The sequence below is a fragment of the Lissotriton vulgaris genome, chromosome 2_1 (genome assembly GCF_964263255.1).
Source record: "Lissotriton vulgaris chromosome 2_1, aLisVul1.2, whole genome shotgun sequence".
Classification (NCBI taxonomy): domain Eukaryota; kingdom Metazoa; phylum Chordata; class Amphibia; order Caudata; family Salamandridae; genus Lissotriton; species Lissotriton vulgaris.
In genome coordinates, this window is record NC_141687.1 from 522,773,262 (window position 1) to 522,792,587 (window position 19,326).

General features: G+C 46.5%; 1 protein-coding gene across 1 annotated transcript in view; it reads left to right on the plus strand.

The window, feature by feature from the left end:
• Window positions 1-19,326, plus strand: part of IGF2BP2 (insulin like growth factor 2 mRNA binding protein 2) — a 390,975-nt gene that overhangs the window by 349,509 nt on the left and 22,140 nt on the right. Inside the window, exon 14 of the mRNA XM_086955447.1 lies at window positions 1,768-1,899. Within this exon, the coding sequence (XP_086811573.1) occupies window positions 1,768-1,899 (132 nt within the window). The remainder of the gene's footprint in view (window positions 1-1,767; window positions 1,900-19,326) is intronic.

Here is a 19,326-nt window from a genome sequence, read left to right on the forward strand (position 1 = left end):
GGTCAAGGTAGTAAAACTACTGCCAGCACTGTAAGGACTACTGCAGCAACAACAGCTGCGACATCATCCACAGCAGCAACCACAGATCTTACCACAGCAGCAGCCACATCTGCCATCACCAGGGAAACAAAAGCTTTCACAGTAGTAGTAATCACAGCTTCCACTGCACCAGAGCCACTGCTGTCACCATGACAGTCAAAAACAGCTAACAGCAACAACATTGACAACAATTGTAACCATAGCAGGGACAACAGCAAAAACAGTTGCCACAACAGGAGCAACCACAAAAGTGATATCAGCCGTCAGCACGGTAGGGACAACAACTGCAGCTAATAGCAAGACAGGGACAACTGTAGTGACCAAAATTGAAACTACTAATAAAAACAGTGGAGGCATGAGTGGATGAATGCTTACATTATTTTAAACTGCAGATTATTACACTGGACCATATTCCAGTCAGTAATTCATTTTTCTGTCTGTGCCGCAACACATAAAGGCACCACCAGCCCATGTGCCTTGGTTCTGCTACAAAAGGAACAGTCCACCCCAAACTGCTAAGCCATGTTCCATTTGAATGGGAATACCAGCAATCCCAACACATTTCGGCTCTAACTCTTGAGTAAGCTAGTGATGTATATAAAAGTGGCTGGATTTTATGATGATTAAGTGTGATTTCAGTTTTAATAGAAAATCAGTTGTTGGCTTTTGCTATTAGAGTTTTTACTGTATGTGTAGTGGATGATGACACATGGTTTGGTGTAAGAGGACTTTATTAATGATATCTGAGCATCTTCAGTGATATGTGGAGATGAACAGTGGACATTCTGTTCTGGAGCTACCTAATGGCAATTTAATTCTACCTAATGGCAATTTAATTCTACCTAATGGCAATTTATGCAATTCAGGCTTTAGTAAAGGGCTTTCAGGCCATTTGTTTGCCAGAAAGTCCTGAAGTTGCTTGGCATTAAGGTTGAACAGAGTGAGTGCTTGGGCCAAGGTTTGAGTTTTAGAACTTTCCTTCGAAGACTGAATGTGTTATAGTGAAGTAAGGAGTGAACTAGATAATTGTATGTTGAGAAGTTTTGGCACTGGCTGAAAGTCAGTGTGACATTAGAGTGTTCGAGACTGGGGATGACAAGGACTGGTGATGTTGAAAATATCATGTAATGGTGTGTGTCTCTTATGCTCCGCATGAATAAAGGCTGATTGCCAAATTTAATTGAAAAATGTAGTGCTAAAGTTGTTAAATCAATTGCTGTGTTAAGGTTGTCTGAAGTAACCTGATGAATGTAAGGAGCGAGGGATTTTTAATGTTTTTGTTTTCTTAATTCAGGTATTCAAGACTTTTTTTTAGCTTTTAAAGGTTCACATGTTCATAGAAGAAGGCCTTTATTAGGTTTAGGGTCAAAGGATTTACCCGAGCAGAAAAGAAACATTTTAGGTCAGGGTAATGAACAACTATATTTGTCTCGGACTAAATTTCAAGCAAGGCTCTAAATTTGTTGGTTACTTAGTCAATAGTCATGTCCTATTTTCATCGGGGCCTATATTGCGTAGCAATATCAATTAGAAGCTTATCAATAAAAGTACCATTACTAATTTAGTTGTCAGCAATGCCACTGCGGGTGCGTTCCAGAGACCTGTGCATCTTGAGGAGCAGTATGAGGCATTGATATTACTTAATGTGCTAAAGCTCAGTCTGGACAGATTGTGTCATAGAACATTTATATCAAATTGTTCATTGACCGGCGTTTCTTGTACTTCCAGGCACAGGGACGAATATTTGGAAAGCTGAAAGAGGAAAACTTCTTTAATCCAAAAGAAGAGGTAAAACTCGAAGCTCACATCAAGGTGCCTTCATCTGCTGCTGGCCGAGTAATCGGGAAGGGTGGAAAAACGGTATGTTTCACATGATTTCTTTTTTGTGTTAGACAGAAAAATATCCATGTTCCAAACCTGCTTCTTGTAGCCTACTTGCATTCCCACTTTAGTACTGCAGTGCTAACTCAAATCACCAGAAAAAACAAAAAGTTAGTTAGCAAATATTAATAGACCACATAAAAAAGCAGACAAGACTAAAAAATATTTAGATTTACCCCAAAAAATGTTCAATGTACACGCACAGCAATGTTAGATTTATCAAAACGTGTCCTGTTCGAGGCATGTGGGCTGCTGAATTCATATCTGTGCATAGATCGCCGCCTAGTGTTGGGTCCGGATGATTGCACATTGTTGTCCTGGAAGAGTCTTCGAAGTATCACGAGATAGGTGGCTCCTCCCCTGGACTACAGTGCGCATGGGCATCGCCTCCATCCCCAGATTGTTTTTGTCCGCCATTGGGTTCGGATGTGTTTCGGTTCCCTCTGTCGGAATCGATAGTTGTTTAACTTTCCTTTAGGTTTGGCGTCGGTATTGTTCATCGTTCGGGTCTGTTTATTCCTCAGCTCCGAACACTTGCTGCCCTTCCGCGTGCTCTCGGCGCGGACGGGCCTACACGACGCTCCAGACTACTTAACATGGAACGAACTCCGTTTAAGAGGTGCCCGGTGTGCACCTCAAAGTATTCACACCTCGACGTGCACCCAGTGTGCAACAAGTGTTTGTCGCCGGACCACGATGAGGCCAGGTGTATGGCCTGCTCCAAGTTCCGGTGTAAGAAGACTCTCAAGCTTCGTCGGGCCGCTAGACTCCAGGCCCAGTTATCAGCGCCCCCGCCAGACAACATCTTCGAGGAAGACATTGAGGACGACACCGTCTTACAAGTTTCGGACTCCAGCCCAGCGTCGGAAGATGACAACTACGACGCAGGGGACGAGGAGTTTGAGGAAGTCGTCGGAGAGGTAGGGGACGACGACGGGGCCATTGCCACCGTGGAGGATAGCTCGGAGGAGGAGCATCCTCAGACTGACTCAGGGGTCAATCCCCATTATACGGCCCAGGTCGAGGGATCGCCTTCGGGCCTTACCCAAGATCTCAATACTCGTCCCACGACCCCGCCTCCGGGCCAGGCCACGGACATTGGTGATGCGCCACTCCCGGTAAAGAAACCGAAAGTGAAACCATCAGGGTCCACACCGACGGTATCGAAACCGAAAGTGAAAGTCGCACTGGTGGGACAGAGGGCTCCAGAGGCCTCAGCGCCTAAGAGGTCCAAAATGGGCGCCGTCATCAAGAGCCACGCCAAGATGGCCGACCCGAAGACCCCGGTGTCGAAGCCGAAGGCGAAGACGACCGACGCGGCTGCGTCGGCGCCGAAGATGGTCGAGGTCGATGACCCAAAAAAGGCCTCGAAGAAGCGTCAAGACGACCCCAAAGCTCTGGCTGCGCCGATTCCGGTCGTCAAGGCCAAGGGTGGTGATGTGTCGGCTCCGAAGACCGTGCCTTTGATCGCCGACCCTATTCCGGACTCAGGGGGAATCGCTCGGGCCGGGCCAGCCCTCCCCGTCCTTAACCAAAAAGGTCACGGAATCCCTTCAATGTATTCGGAAGGACGCATCGGCTCCCGAACCGAAGGATGTGGTGCTGAAGCCTTCACAGAAACCGGCAAAGGCGCAGGCGCCGATCCACTTCACGCTGCCGCCGAAGACGACGCCGAAGGCTTTCGCTCCAAGACATGGGGCCGGGGTGCCCTTGAAGCTGGTGTCGACACCTAAAGCGTCATTGGTGGTACCGAAGCCTCGTCTCCAGCCACTCGCGGACGAGGAGCGTCGAGAGGTTGTCATCGACGCCAACACAGGCAAACTCTCTCTCCTTAAAAGGAAGATCACCTCAGAGCCAGTGTTAGAACATTTTCGTATCCCACTCAAAAAGAAGTTGGACTCTGCGGGTACTTCTGCCCCTATAGGGCCTGCATCTCCACAAAATCTAGAACTCTCACCAACTCATTCTAACGCTGGGGAAGGTGACAGAGATGAGGAGGACGAGTACAATTATCCAGCGTACTCGGATCCAGAGGAGGTCAATGAACCTTGGTCTGCTGGAGGCGACACTGAGGACCCTCAGTCGAGTCACGAACCGCAGCTTTTTGCTGCGAAAACTTCTCCAACAGAGGACTCTGCAGCCTTCAACGCTCTAATTGAGAGAGCTGCAGCTAATCATGATGTAGACCTCCATGCGGACCCAGTGGATGTCGATTTTCTGTTTGACACTTTCTCAGTGGCTGAAAAGTCGATCAAGACATTGCCTATGCTCAAGGGAGTGCTGAAGCACGCGCCAGAGGTTTTCAGGGAGCCCACTCGGGCGCGAGTCATCAATCCTCGTATTGACAAGAAATACAAGGCAGCGCCCACTGATCCAACGTACATCAAGGGACACTTGCCACTGGATTCTTTGGTTGTATCCAACGCACGCAAGCGGGCAAACTCGCAGACCACGGGTGATGCTCCTCCCCCAGACAAAGAATCGAAAATCTTTGAAGCCTCAGGAAAACGTATTGCTGCGCAGGCAGCTAATATTTGGCGCATTTCAAACACGCAGGCCCTACTTGCACGCTACGATAGGGCGCACTACGACACCCTAGAAACACTTCTTCAGCACTTACCTGATCAGTACAAAGAGGGAGCTGAAATGTTAATTCAGGAGGGGAAGCTAATCACCAACGCTTCCATTAAGTGTGCACTGGACGTGGCCGATACCGCCTCCAGGGCTGTAAACACTAGCGTGTTACTGCGTAGGCATGCATGGCATAGGATATCAGGCTTCAAACCAGACATACAGACAACCATCTTAAATCAAACAGTTAATCCAGACCACCTGTTTGGCCCTGAAGTGGATGCAACCCTTGAAAAAATGAAAAAAGACACGGACACTGCTAAGTCTATGGGGGCCCTCCAGTCCCAGCAGTTTCGGGGTGGTTCCTTTCGCCGCTCCAATAACAGAGGCACCTCAAGGGGTCAGGCATCGCAATCCACGCAGTACTATAAAAGCAACACCCAGACCTCATACACCAACAAGGGTAGAGGTGGTTACAGGGGCAACAACGTCAAAGGCAGGGGACGTGGAAACAACAGCTCCAGGTCCTCCACCACCAACAAACAGTGACGCCTTGTCACTGCCCCCCGACCACACAACACCGATCGGGGGGAGACTCCAGCAGTTCCTGCCCGCGTGGAAATCCATCACCACGGACAGGTGGGTCAAATCTCTTATCCAGTACGGTTACTGTCTGGAACTTACTTCCACTCCACCAAACATACCTCCAAAAAACCGTCCTATGTCCGGCGAGCACTTGCACTTGTTGCAGCAGGAGGTCATAGTCATGCTGCAAAAAGGGGCAATAGAGCTCGTGCCACTGCAAGAAAGGGGAACAGGAGTTTACTCTCTGTACTTTCTAATCCCCAAAAAGGACGGATCCCTCAGGCCCATCCCGGACCTCAGGCCCCTTAACTGGTACATTCTGTCAGAACACTTCCATATGCTCACGTTGCAGCAGGTTCTCCCTCTGCTTCGGCAGGGGGATTTCCTGGCTACTCTGGATCTCAAGGATGCATACTTTCACATTCCCCTGCATCCTTCACACAGGAAGTACCTCAGGTTCACAATTCAAGACCAGCACTACCAGTTCAGGGTTCTGCCTTTCGGGGTCACCACAGCGCCCAGGGTCTTTACAAAGTGCCTGGCGACTGTGGCGGCGCATCTAAGACGTCAAAACATCCACGTCTACCCCTATCTGGACGACTGGCTCATTCAAGCACAGTCGGATCAACAGTGCGCCGACCACATGTCCCGCACCATTCCTCTCCTGCACGATCTGGGATTCTCACTGAATTACCCAAAATCCCATCTCCAGCCCGCCCACATACGGCAGTATCTGGGCGCGACAATAAACACTCTGGCAGCCACTGCGCAGCCAAATTCAGTGAGAGTCGCCAGTATTCAGACGCTGATCCAACGATTCAGACCTCAGCACTCGCTTCCAGCGAAGGTGTTCATGCAGTTGATAGGCATGATGGCCTCCTGCATCTCCATTGTCCCGCACGCGAGGTTACATATGCGTCCGCTTCAGGAGTGCCTAGCACGTCAGTGGACTCAGGCTCACGGGCAACTAACAGACCTAGTGTTGGTGAGCGGTCGGGCGTACAACTCTCTGCATTGGTGGAATTCACAAAACCTTTGCAAGGGCCGACCGTTCCAAGAGCCTGTGCCACAGATTATCCTGACGACGGACGCTTCTCTCCAGGGATGGGGAGCGCATGTACTCCACTACACAGTGCAGGGACTATGGACACTACAGCAAAGGAAGATGCACATCAACGTATTGGAACTGATGGCGATCTTCATGGCCTTAAAGGCATTCAAAGTACATCTGTGCAACAAGGTCGTGTTGATCCGGACGGACAACATGACGGCCATGTACTACATTCAGAAACAGGGGGGCACACACTCTCCGCAGCTGTCTCATCTGGCTCAGAGCATGTGGAAGTGGGCCATTCAAAGGAACATTTTCCTGATGGCAGAACATCTCCCAGGCAAAGACAATCAGATGGCGGACCTGCTCAGCAGGCACAGCCACCAAATGCACGAGTGGGAGATACATCCATCAGTACTCCAACCGTACTTCCAAAGGTGGGGTCATCCAGAGATAGACCTGTTCGCCACAAGGGAGAACGCAAAATGCCAAAGCTTCGCCGCCAGGTTCCCACACCCGCAATCGCAGGGCAATGCGATATGGATGAACTGGTCAGGCAGATTTGCGTACGCTTTTCCCCCAGCACCTCTGATACCGCTGGTGGCACGCAAGCTCAGTCAGCACTCGATGACTCTCATCCTGGTTGCTCCAACGTGGGCTCGCCAACCATGGTACACCACGTTTCTGGAACTTTCCGTGGTACCGCATCAAAGGCTTCATCTCACACCCAGCCTTCTGACGCAGAGCCATGGCGACATTCAGCACCCAGATCCGCAACAGCTCAACCTGGCGATCTGGCTCCTGAAGTCCTAGAGTTTGGCTACCTCAATCTTCCCCCCGATTGCATGGACATCATTCGGGAGGCAAGAAAGCCCACTACTAGAGCATGTTATGCGGCTAAATGGAAGCGGTTTGTCATTTATTGTGCAAACCACGACATTAACCCGCTAGATGCTTCCATTCAGAACATCATATGTTACCTGTTCCATCTGTACCAATGCAATTTGGCGTATTCTTCCATCCGCATTCACCTGTCTGCGATGGCCGCATACCTCCAGAATAGGCAACACCTATCACTTTTTAAGGTTCCTGCTATCAAGGCATTTCTGGAAGGACTCAAAAGGGTCATTCCACCACGGACACCACCAGCTCCAGAATGGAACCTCAATGTGATTCTTACAAGGCTGATGGGTCCTCCTTTCGAGCCACTACACTCTTGTGAGCTTCAGTTTCTGACTTGGAAGGTGGCTTTCTTAGTAGCAATTACATCGCTACGGAGGTTTAGTGAGTTGCAGGCTCTCACCATCCAAGAACCTTTTTTCCAAGTCCATGCCAACAGGGTGGTGCTCCGCACTAACCCTAAATTTCTACCCAAGGTTGTATCTCAATTCCACATAAACCAGACAATTGAGTTGCCAGTGTTTTTTTCAAAATCCTGAGTCGCTGGCGGAACGGATGCTCCACACCCTTGACGTTAAAAGAGCGTTAATGTACTACATTGACAGGACAAAGGATTTTCGAAAGACCAAGCAACTTTTCGTTGCATTTGCCTCACACCACAAGGGTAACGCTATTTCCAAAGCTGGTATCGCTAGGTGGATCGTAAAATGCATTCAGATCTGTTACGCTAAGGCTAAACGCACTCTCACAATTCCACCAAGAGCTCACACCACCAGAAAGTTGGGGGCCTCTATGGCTTTCCTCGGGAGCATTCCCTTAGAGGATATTTGTAGGGCAGCCACATGGTCTACCACACATACATAAACATTACTGTGTAGACGTGCACTCTAAACAGCAGGCAGCTGTTGGTCAGGCTGTTCTCAAAACACTTTTTCAAACTGCTGCAGCTGGCACGGGCGGCCGCCAATGATAGGAGGACTGCTATGCATTCAATGCACAGATATGAATTCAGCAGCCCACATGCCTCGAACTGCAAATGCTACTTACCAGTATGCATCTGTTCTTGGCATGTAGGGCTGCTGACATTCATATCGCCCGCCCTCCTCCCCGGCGCCTGTAGCAGCTGCAGTATTCATATTTATATATGCTCATAGCATGGGCATCACTCACATAGTTCACTCCATCTCGGCCAATGGCTAAAAACAATCTGGGGATGGAGGCGATGCCCATGCGCACTGTAGTCCAGGGGAGGAGCCACCTATCTCGTGATACTTCGAAGACTCTTCCAGGACAACAATGTGCAATCATCCGGACCCAACACTAGGCGGCGATCTATGCACAGATATGAATGTCAGCAGCCCTACATGCCAAGAACAGATGCATACTGGTAAGTAGCATTTGCATTCTGACCTCTGATATGGGAGCCTTTTGTCTCTAAGCACATGATTTGATAGATTTCACTGGCACTGTGGGAGCGACTTGATTGCCTCCCCTCATGATTTATTAATTCGGAAATCTTTGTACGTAGTCTAAAAAGGCAACATTTTATTCTATATGATTCTTTAAGGTTTGAGTGACTGTATGCTAAGCGGTGATTATGGAGATTAACAAATGACCATTCCTGAAATGTCCAGAATGTCAACAGATATGCACCAGTTTCTCTGTAGAATAAAACACACCTGCTCCTCTTGCACAGCTACTCGTGTTACTGTTGTGAAGAATTCATTTATTCTACAAGAGCCAGGTAATGGAGCAGGTTAATATATTCTTTGTGAATAGTATCAGCAGTTTCTGAATCCATCAATGCAAGAAGTATCCATCGTAGCTTCCCCTGGTTCAGAAAAGTGTGGCGAGCTTGGGTGAGAAACCACACCCAATTCGCTTGTGTTTTACTGCACATTATTTCATTTTCAATCTTTATTTCGATCTATTTAGATCATAAAAGAAATACAGACAATTTAAAATCAACTTAGAATGATACCAAGTAAAACAGGGATTAAGAAGCATTACAATTAGCCTGTTTAAATCAGTACATTACATTTAAAAGTCATCAGTACATTTCATTTATCGCAAGTCTATATCTGACTTTATGTAGCGGGTACGGGTGTGCCACATCGCTGTTAAAAATGTTGCCACCGCAAACACAATCGGGGGTGATAGTTCCGTCTTTAATATTCTGTAAGCTGGGAGGTAGTGCCTGACACCTAGGTTTTTAAGAAGTGGAACAAGCCAATACTTCATAGATCTTTGATAAGCATTACAGAAGAATATGATATGCAAATCATTTTCCTGGTGGTGTGGGCATGCCGGGCACTGTTCTGTAGGCGAAGGCTGGGCCCAACGGTTAGTGAATGCCCTAAGAGGGAGTGTACCGTATCGCCACTGCATAAATAATTTTCTAGTCAGAACGGGACTAATGCCATCGAGGACGTGCTCTAGATAGTATGAATCTTTAGATTTAATAAACAGATTTGTAAGAGACCCCTCCCGTGTGCTCCCTATTGAGGCAAGTAACTTTAGCTCATAATAATCCCTCGAGAGGAGTTTGCGTGGGATCCTACAACATGCATTTCCCGGATCTAGCCATAATTCTGGTCTTTCTAGGCTCTCACATGTTTGTTTTATGTATCTCAGCCATGGGATATGTGTTGCATTTGGTAGGCGTTGGATCTCTTGGAGCTCAGTCCTGTAATTCGTAAGTTCTGGCATACTCCAGATTCGGCGCCAAAAGGTTATTGGTTTTAGTCCCAGCTCTTCTGTAATTGGTCTGAGGCCCAGGTCTAGTCTCATCGGGAGATGCGGAGTGCTTGGGGGTAAGGCTGCCAGCTGCCTAATGAATTTGTTTTCAGTGGTCAACAGGTTTTGAGCAAGTGTGTGACCCCACAGTTCCCCCTCCATATGTAACTGCCCCTCTTGCCTGCATTTTATAAATTTGGAGCACAGGACCAAAAGGTTTGTAGGTCGACCTACTTGCCATCCTACAAATGCCACCCGTTAGGTGGACCAATTTCATGTTGGCCCTGGTCCGATGCGTTTCCCAGATCATATTTTGGTTGATAGTTACCCCGAGGTATTCGAAAGTGAAAACCCTCTCTAGTCTCAGTGTGCCTATAGTAGGGTAGGGGCGTGTTGAGGAGGGGGGGTTGAGAATCATATATTTAGTTTTCAAGGCGTTGATCTCAAGCCCCCGCTCCACACAAAAAGTCGAAAACTCGTCCAAGACCCGTTGTATACCCATGGGGGACTTGGACAGCAACAGGGTGTCGTCCGCAAACATAATAGCGGGCACCCTGCTGCCCTGCTGCCATTGAGCTTGGGAGCATCAATGTCGCCCATCCTAGTCAAATGGGCGATTACCCCGTTGACAAAGAGGCAGAACAGGGTCGGTGCAAGCACACAACCCTGTCTCACCCCCCTGTCAACGGGGAATCTTCCAGAAAGTGCCCCATTTCTACCGCACCTGACACGTGCAAAATTCCCTTGGTGTAATCCTATCAGAATGGTCAAGATGTCGGCCGGGATACCCAGCTCCGCCAACACGGTCCATAATCTGGCTCTTGGCACTAAATCGAAGGCGGCTCGCAAGTCCACAAATACCGTGTACAAACTGCCGCCCTCGATTACCGCGGTCTTCCAGAACAGAAGATTCAGACGGAAGATCTCGTCCGTAGTTGAGACCCCCCTTCTGAATCCTGCCTGGTAGGGACTCAAGATGGCAAATTTCTCTATCCAATTTTTGAGGCAATCGAGTATCAGCCTATCAAATATTTTCTGGGGTACATCGATGAGGCTGATGGGCCTGTTGTTGGCTGGGAGCAGAGGTGATCCCTTCTTAAATATGGGAACAATCTCTGTGCCCAGCTAAGTACCGGGGACCTACATACCCCTCAGGACAGCATTGAATATCATCACCAAGTTACTGCACATTAAATCACCTTACAAAGCCTGACACCAAGGTGAATTATTTGGGTGCGATAGTTAGAATTCATCCTAATTCAAGTCTGAGTGCTTGACCTCTACGCACTGTGACTAGTAAGCATTTGCTACCAACATTAACCCTTTTACAACATTATTAACTCAAAATATATCCAGCTTTGTACCAAGCTCTTTTTGAATTCAAATAAAACAAGCATTTATTTCAATGTAAATCACATAAACTTCATTGTTGTTCAAATTAAAAAAAACATTCTTGTTGAGGCCCATGAAGAAATCTTTTAATGCACATATATATCAAAGATTGCACAAGCACGTTCTGTGTTTCCCTGTGAACTGAAAAAAACTATGAAAATAAACTGTGCTCAAACATAAACAAAAAGTGCCCACAAGAACGACTTGCTTCAGAATACCATTAAGTGACCCGAGTGAAGAGTTCATACCATAACTCCACACATAAATTGCGTTCTTCGTTGATAGCCTCTGAATTCTGCTCCTGCTGAGGACGTACGTATCTGCAAGATCATTGTACCGTTTAAATATAGAAAACGAAAAGGTAATCCTAGTAATACACCCGAAACGAGAACTAACCTTGTGTGAAGATGCCTTCGAAACATAAAGTAGATTTAGGCTTTTTTTTGTGATGGCACCAGTATGAAAAGCGCATGAGGCGCTAAGAGAAATCATGTACATTTATTCTGCAAGAATGGTGTCGTACAATTGTAACAGAATTTAAGGTATTTAAGGCCTTTTCTCATTTTTAAATTGTTTTGCACTTTAAATTCATTAATTTATTTAATTTATTTTTGTATTTTATTTATTTCTTCATTTCTGTTTCTGCACCATATTCATCTTACGTATTGAGGAGACAGCAGTAGATCGTTATTACTGTACCTTTGCCTCATACAATATTTATTTATTTCTTTAACGCACTTTTTTGCAAAAGCACATTGGAACATGTAGTACAAAGCGAGTGTCAGTCATCCCCTCGCAAACTGGTCTCAAGGCTCTATGCCACCACGTTAGCAGCATCCTCAATATCTGCTGATCGTGCTCGCATTGCCTGGAGCGAAGATCTAGGTATTGATCTTTCTCAGGAGGATTGGCTTTACTGTTGTAAGCAGACCAAACTTGTATCTCCCAATTACCGCCTGCACCTCATACATTTTAAATATTTGCACAGATTGTACCGCTCCCCCTCTCAGCTGTACAGCAGTGATAGATGTCTCTGGTGCTCGTCCCCCGCGGCGGACTTTTCTCACCTTGCCTGGCTGTGCCCCTTGGTTTCTGCATATTGGCGCGACGTGTGTACCGTCATCACTGAGATTACCTCCTTTTCTGTCCCACCAGATCCATTGACTTGCCTTCTAGGCTTGGTGAAGCACTGTCCTGACACCTCCCGTCGTCTCACAGCTATGCTGCTCGTTCTCGCGCGTTGCAGAGTTGCCATGCACTGTAGTCGGAGGCCTTCACCCAGGGTTAGTGCTTGGCTCGAAGATGCTGTGCGTTGCCAGACGCTCCTGTCAGAATTTTGGGAGCTAACGCCGGCTACTGGTCGACCACGATATATCCGGTGCCCTCTTGTCTCATACCTCCTACGTCGGAGTGCCTCTCCCTCTGAGACCTCTCCTGCGCTCCCTGCCGGCACTCCGCGGCGGTATGTGTAACATCTTCATTTAATCCACCAATTCTATGCACTAGACAATAAATACTAGGTCAAACATTTGTGCATCCATTGCAAATTACACTGTAGGAACTAGATATACAACAAGGCCTCACATGTGATTGCCCCTCTGTACACATAACTCGCCCACTAAATTTCAAATCGGGAATCGTCCTAAATATATTTATAGCCATCAAAGATATATGGATAGCCACCAAAAATAACATTGTTCTTGGAAAAGAAAGTTGGGCTTACCAGCTAGCATCGAGCATCATACCTCAACTTTACTCTGGCGTGGTGCTCAAGGTATCATCTGTCCTAAGTAGTGGTAGGAGGACAAAGACCAAACAAAAAAGATTGGCACAAGAACCAAAGAAAAGCGAAGAGAGACTTATGGAACTTCATAATTCTTTACAGCATCTGTGACCCATATATACACTCACATGGTTTGTATATAGTTAACCACTGTCTGAATAGACATGAGGCAGGTGACTCATAGGTAACCGAGATAACCTGTGGTGATGAAAAGAACAGCATGGATGTTCATAGGCAGTGATGCCTCTGTGTTAAACCAGGGAATTGATAATTTCTAACTAGACACGGTAATATGTATTGAAAGTGGTGTCAGCATGGGTTGTGCTCCCCCTTTTATATACAAATGAAGGAAGGTTACATGAGGGCAAAAACCAAAAGTTTAGTAAGTCGTTTTAAGGAGGTGTTTGTTACATGAGGGCGCAGAGGGTCTACCAGCAGTTTTCGGATTTTTTTAAGGGTATAACTGCATCAAGGGTTACCATGATACTGTTCTTAATTGCATTATAGTTTCCATCCACTGTGCTGTCAAGATCACCTAAATTGGGCAGGATAAAGCACCTTCCTTGTATTGGTTTATTAAGTTTATACCAGGCTGTACCAAAACACTGTTGGGTGAACCCGGACCCGGAGGGAGACCTGAGATCGCTTCCATGAAGATAAAAGATTACAAGTGCGTCCTGCTTTGTACATGTGGGTATTTTTATGACTCCTGAAAGAGGGGCTTTGGGGGCAACCCAAAAATTAATTTCTTTGAGTACAGATTTTAATTGGGCAGAAGTTGTATGCTTCCACTGAACGCTGCACGATTTGCCTTTTAAGAGAGGCTTAGTTGGTTATAATGACAAACTTTTGATCAAGGCTATGGACTGTTCTGTTTATTAAGAAAAGGGTCAACAACAGCAGTAGGTCTAACTTATTCATTTTGGTAAGCGCATGTGTTAAGGCTTGGATCAGGCTATGTGTGGAATGTCATGTATGTCACTTTGTGATGTCATGGTATTCCATGCACCTGAAGGTTCCAAGGTTTGAATAAGGACCAGTCAGTTGGAAGATTGTTTGCTGCCTCTAAGGGTTGGTGGACTTATGCTGTAAGCTACAATAAACACTTCAAATCATCTCTTGGAAGTGTTCTCATTGCTGGAACTAACCGGCATGTTAAAGTCAATATGCCTAGAAATGTAGATTGTCATTGAACTGTGTTAAATTTTGAAGACCTATATTTTGCTATAGGAAGTATCACACATTATCATAGTAAGCAAGGCTTTTGGTGTTGAGTACTCCATGTAACAACCCTCAGAGTAGAAGATTTGTACTTTGAGAATCATTGCTATTTTATTTTAGGAAGGGTTGTGTATTGTGCAATGTTTACTGAACTGCTATCTTGGAATGGCATTGTACATAGTGTAGTATTTCTTTTTTTTGCAGAGTTTTATATAGCGCGAACTTGACCTGAACCGGGTATCAGAGCGCTTTACATAGCACCAGTTACGTTACATGAGAACACACATTCATTTTGTTAGGCACGGGGAGATAAAGTGATTTGCCCAGAATCACAGGAGGTTTAGCAACATTACCGAGACTGGAACCTGGTTCCCCAGGTCCGAGGTCCCTGTTACTTCTAAACATGCTGACAAAGTTGGAAAATTGTGATACTCTATGGACAGTACTGTTGCAGGATGGCTGCCCGCTACTATGTCGAATTTTATTTTTGTTTCCCGCCAAGTGTAGATGGCAGTAGGTTTCCTTTTGCTATTTCGATACACTTGTGGGAGTGTGTGTGTCTGTTTTATTGTGGCTGGGTAAGTAGGAGAATTCAGAAATGAGTTAGCGTGTGGATGCAGTGCTTAGTTTGTAAACATATATGTGCTAGAGTCCAAGGTATCCTTAAGAGCAGTGATACTCAAAGTACAGCCCGGGGGCTGCTTGTGAGTACCCATGCTTTAGAGGGATACTGCAGCTTGCACCGCCCACTGCCCACCAGTGCTGCCAAATGATAGTGCCAATAGTTTAGACGTGCTCCTATAAAAAAATATTTAGTGTATATTAAATTGCTAAACTACTGTGTTCTGCTGAAAATAGTAGCACCCCCGTATTGTGGAGTATTTATTAAAGAGTTCAAGTGTTAAGAGTTAAGTACCCATGCTAAGCACAGGCAAACACAGGCCTAAGGTAAGCCCTGGGTGGATGTGTTTCAGAATGAGTGACAGAGTGCATGTATGATTACTAAACGCATCAGTGACTGAAGAGGCACTTTCAGTTATAAGCCGGATCTCTTGCCATTGGCAGTGCTGGTTAAGATAGAGTCTCTATTTCAAATGTGATTAAAAAGACGGTTGCTCCTTGAAATATATGTTTGAGGCATATGAGCTGCAGATCACACACTATGCATAGATCGTCATCTGGTGTTGGGCCCGGATGTTTACACTTGTTTTTGTCTTGGAGAAGTCTTTGGAAGTCACAAGATAGGTGACTCCTCCTTTGGATGATAGTGCGCATAGGCATCGGCTCCATCTTCAGATTGTTTTTTTCGGCCATCGGGCTCGGATGTGTTTATCGCGCTCCAGTTCTGTGCCGTTACCGATTCAACTTTCGACGCGCAATCCTTCACCATTTCACCATTTCTACGGAATTGTTTTTGATCGTGAACCCCAGTCATCGCCCATCTCCTCAACTTCGAAGTCCTCGATTCCGATTGTCGACGAGGGCCTTCGGGCCTCCCTGTGCCTTGGCATCTGGTTCTTGGAAAGGACTTTATTCAAGAAGTGTCCTCGATGTGGGTCGAAGTTTCCCCACACCAATCTGGATGAGGTGTGTAACCTCTGCCTTTCACCGGAGCCTCTTTCCACTCAATGAAGCTATTCGGGATCGTCGAGCTCGAAGAACAATGGCTCGCTCGTCGACATCCATTCCCGACGACATCTTAAAAGAGGGCATCGATGTACAGGAGCGGGTCAAAGAACACCTCATCAGCGCCTCTGAAGCCGAGGACTCCGACATCGAAGACCTCACTCTGGTGCAGTGGGTCATAAGTAAAGACGTCGACCCTGACCCCCTCCATACACCATCCAAAAAAGCTTCAGTCACATCTTCACCTTCGAGCCCAGGTGCACAGCGAGAGACTGCTTTCCATGCCCCGCCCTCGGGCTCGGCAAAGAAGCCTATGAAGCCTTCAGGTGACTCGGGCTCGAGTCAGTCTGCTATCGGTACCAAAACACGGTCACCGGCACCGAAAAAGAAACCACCCTCCTCCTCCGTGCCGACTGCTGCCTCTCATCCAAGCACTCGGCACAGAAAACAACAAGCACCGACCCTTCGACTCCGAAAAAACACACAGAGCCAAGCAAAAGACCGCTTCCTAAAAGTTTGGAATCACACACTTCGGAGCCAAAAAAAGCTTCGGAACTGAAAAAACAACTGGTTCCAGAGACAAGCACAGAGACTGTAAAACATCACGGTTCCAAGCCAAAAGACCACAAAAACGTTCCAGAGCCGGTGCCGCGTAAGGCTGCAGAACCAAAAAAGTCGGCGCCAAAAGACCATCCTCCTATAGATGAGCTTTTTACACCAGATCCTAAACAAAAGATTCTTTTAAAAGACCCTAAAACTGTTCAGCTCACTCAAAGTTCAAAGAAGAGACCATTGGATACGCCTGCCCCGGCTCCACCACCTAAAAAGCGGGACATTGCCACATCTCCCCTCAGGATCCCTTCTCCATCACCTCCTCCACCACCTTCTGCTCCACCTCCCCCACCACAACATTCTCCTACACCATCCCCTCCACCAAGGGATGATGATGATAGGTCTAATGACACAGGGGGGGGATGCAGATGATGAGCCACTAAGGGACCTTAGTCCAACTTCTTCTCCTGATTCCTGGGACAATTACAACACAGCAGATGTCCCACAGGAGGACGTATACCTCTCTAGCCCTTCCCCTCCAGAGAACACAACAGGCTTTAATCAGCTACTATATAGAGCTGCCCAATACCATTGGGTTAACTTACATACAGACCCTGTGGAAGAGGATTTTCTAATGGACACTTTTGATACCTCACAAAGGACCACCTTTATCTTGCCTATGCTAAAAGGGGCCAACAAACATGCACCTGAAGTGTTTAAAGATCCTGTGCGGGCTAGAGTTATTAACTCCAGGATTGAGAAAAAATACAAAGCTGCCCCTGCAGACCCAGCCTACATTAAGGGCCCGTACCTTTAGATTCTCTAGTAGTCTCTTCTGCTAGGAAAAGGGCCAATTCTCAGACATCAGGGGATGCTCCACCCCCTGATAAAGAGTCCAAACTCTTGGATGCCTCTGGAAAAAGAACAGCATCCCAAGCATCTAACATGTGGCGTATCGCCAACACTCAAGCTCTGTTAGCCAGGTACGATAGGGCACATTACGATGAGCTAGAGACCCTATTACAGCACCTCCCAGACAAATATAAAACCAGGGCCAATGACCTCATACAGGAGGGAAAAATCATCACTAACACCTCGATTCGGTGTGCTCTGGACGAAGCAGATACGCCTCCAGAGCCGTCAACACAAATGTCCTTTTGAGTAGACATGCGTGGCTACGCATTTCTGGGTTTAAACCTGAAGTACCAATTTCTATATTAAACCAACCATTTGATCAGGAACACCTATTTGGGCCTAATGTCGATTCATCACTAGAGAAAAGGAAAAAAGACACAGACACAGTTAAATCAATTGTAGCATTTCAATCGCAAGCTCCCAGACGTTCTTTTCGTCGCTCCTTCTACAAGGGCACCTCCAGAGGTTACTCCTCTGACAACCCCTCCACCTCTTACAAGGCTCCCACCCAGTCTACATTCACCAGAGATTGGCTACAGAGTTGGCTACAGAGCCAACAATAACAAAGGTAGAGGCAAGACCAACAATACCCGATCTGCTTCCACCCCTCCCAATGACTTCCCTCCGCTCCCCCCGGACCATTCCACTCCGGTCGGGTAAAGAATACAGCAGTTCCTTCCTGTCTGTAACAACATTACCACAGTCAGATGGGTGAGACAAATTGTTCAATCAGGTTACTGACTGAAACTGACCTCTACCCCCCCCGACCCCAACATACCACTCAAACAGCACCCAATGCCGTTAGAACATTTATCGCTGCTCAAGCAGCAAGTCATCTTCCTCCTACAAAAGAGTGCAATAGAAACAGTTCCCCTGCACCAACAAAACACCAGAGTTTACTCTCTGTACTTTCTTATACCAAAAAAGGATGGCTCTCTGAGACCTTGTCTAGACCTCCGATCCCTAAACCTGTACATACAATCAGATCATTTCCACATGGTCATACTTCAGCAGGTTCTTCCTCTTCTTTCACAAGGCATCTTCCTTGCCACTCTAGATCTCAAGGATGCCTACTTTCATATTCCCATTCACACATCTCACAGGAAATACCTCAGGTTTGTAGTGGACGGTCAACAGTACCAATTCAAAGTACTCTCATTCGGAGTCACCACAGCACCCCGAGTATTCACCAAGTGCCTGGCAGTAGTTGCAGCTCATCTCAGAAGACAACACATTCACGTCTTCCCATATATGGACGGCTGGCTAATAAAAGCCAGCTCATACAGTCAGTGTGTACATCACACTCACATTTTATTAACAACACATTCACAAAGGACAAGAATCTTAGGGAATGTTTACCGACCACAGAAACCAGATTCAATCCCCAACTCAACTAGTCAATCTACAAAAAATCTGGTGGTCCATACTAATATACAAAAGAAAAGAAAGAGAGCCTAAGTAAAGCGTGCCTTATAATGTTAGTTAGGGTAAATCTATATACAGACCAATATAGAGACCAATACGGACTAACCAGGTCTCCATCAACTGCCCCCTGTGGCCAGTGTCATCATGTGGATATCTCATTGTCCCTTGACACTCAACACTCTTTATTCAAAAGGGAGTGATAGGGTACAAAATCTGTATGGATCTCTATAACCGGTGTACGTAATATCAATGGTACTCAAGTCAGTACCCTTTGTCATCCAATTGTTGTACACCGAGTCTACTAACTGTGTGATGGAGAAAGAGAACGAAGAAAGTGCAGTGCATGTGATAGTGTGACTTAAAAAGGATATGGAGGAGAAAACATTCTTTATTTTAAGGTATCTCTCCCAAACCTGATAAAATAGTTGCAGTGGTAGCATAGAAACAAATAAACTGCAGCTCTTAAATAAAAAATCGGTCGACTAGTTTCAGCCTCATGGGTCACTGACCCCGGCTTTCTTCAGGACCTTGTTCAGCTACTGCATATGTGAATACAATTGTTAGTATATAATTCTCATATTACCTCCATGTAGCCATGGTGAATTTGGCACACCTGTCCTATATGTGGTATTGGCCTCACCTCACCCGG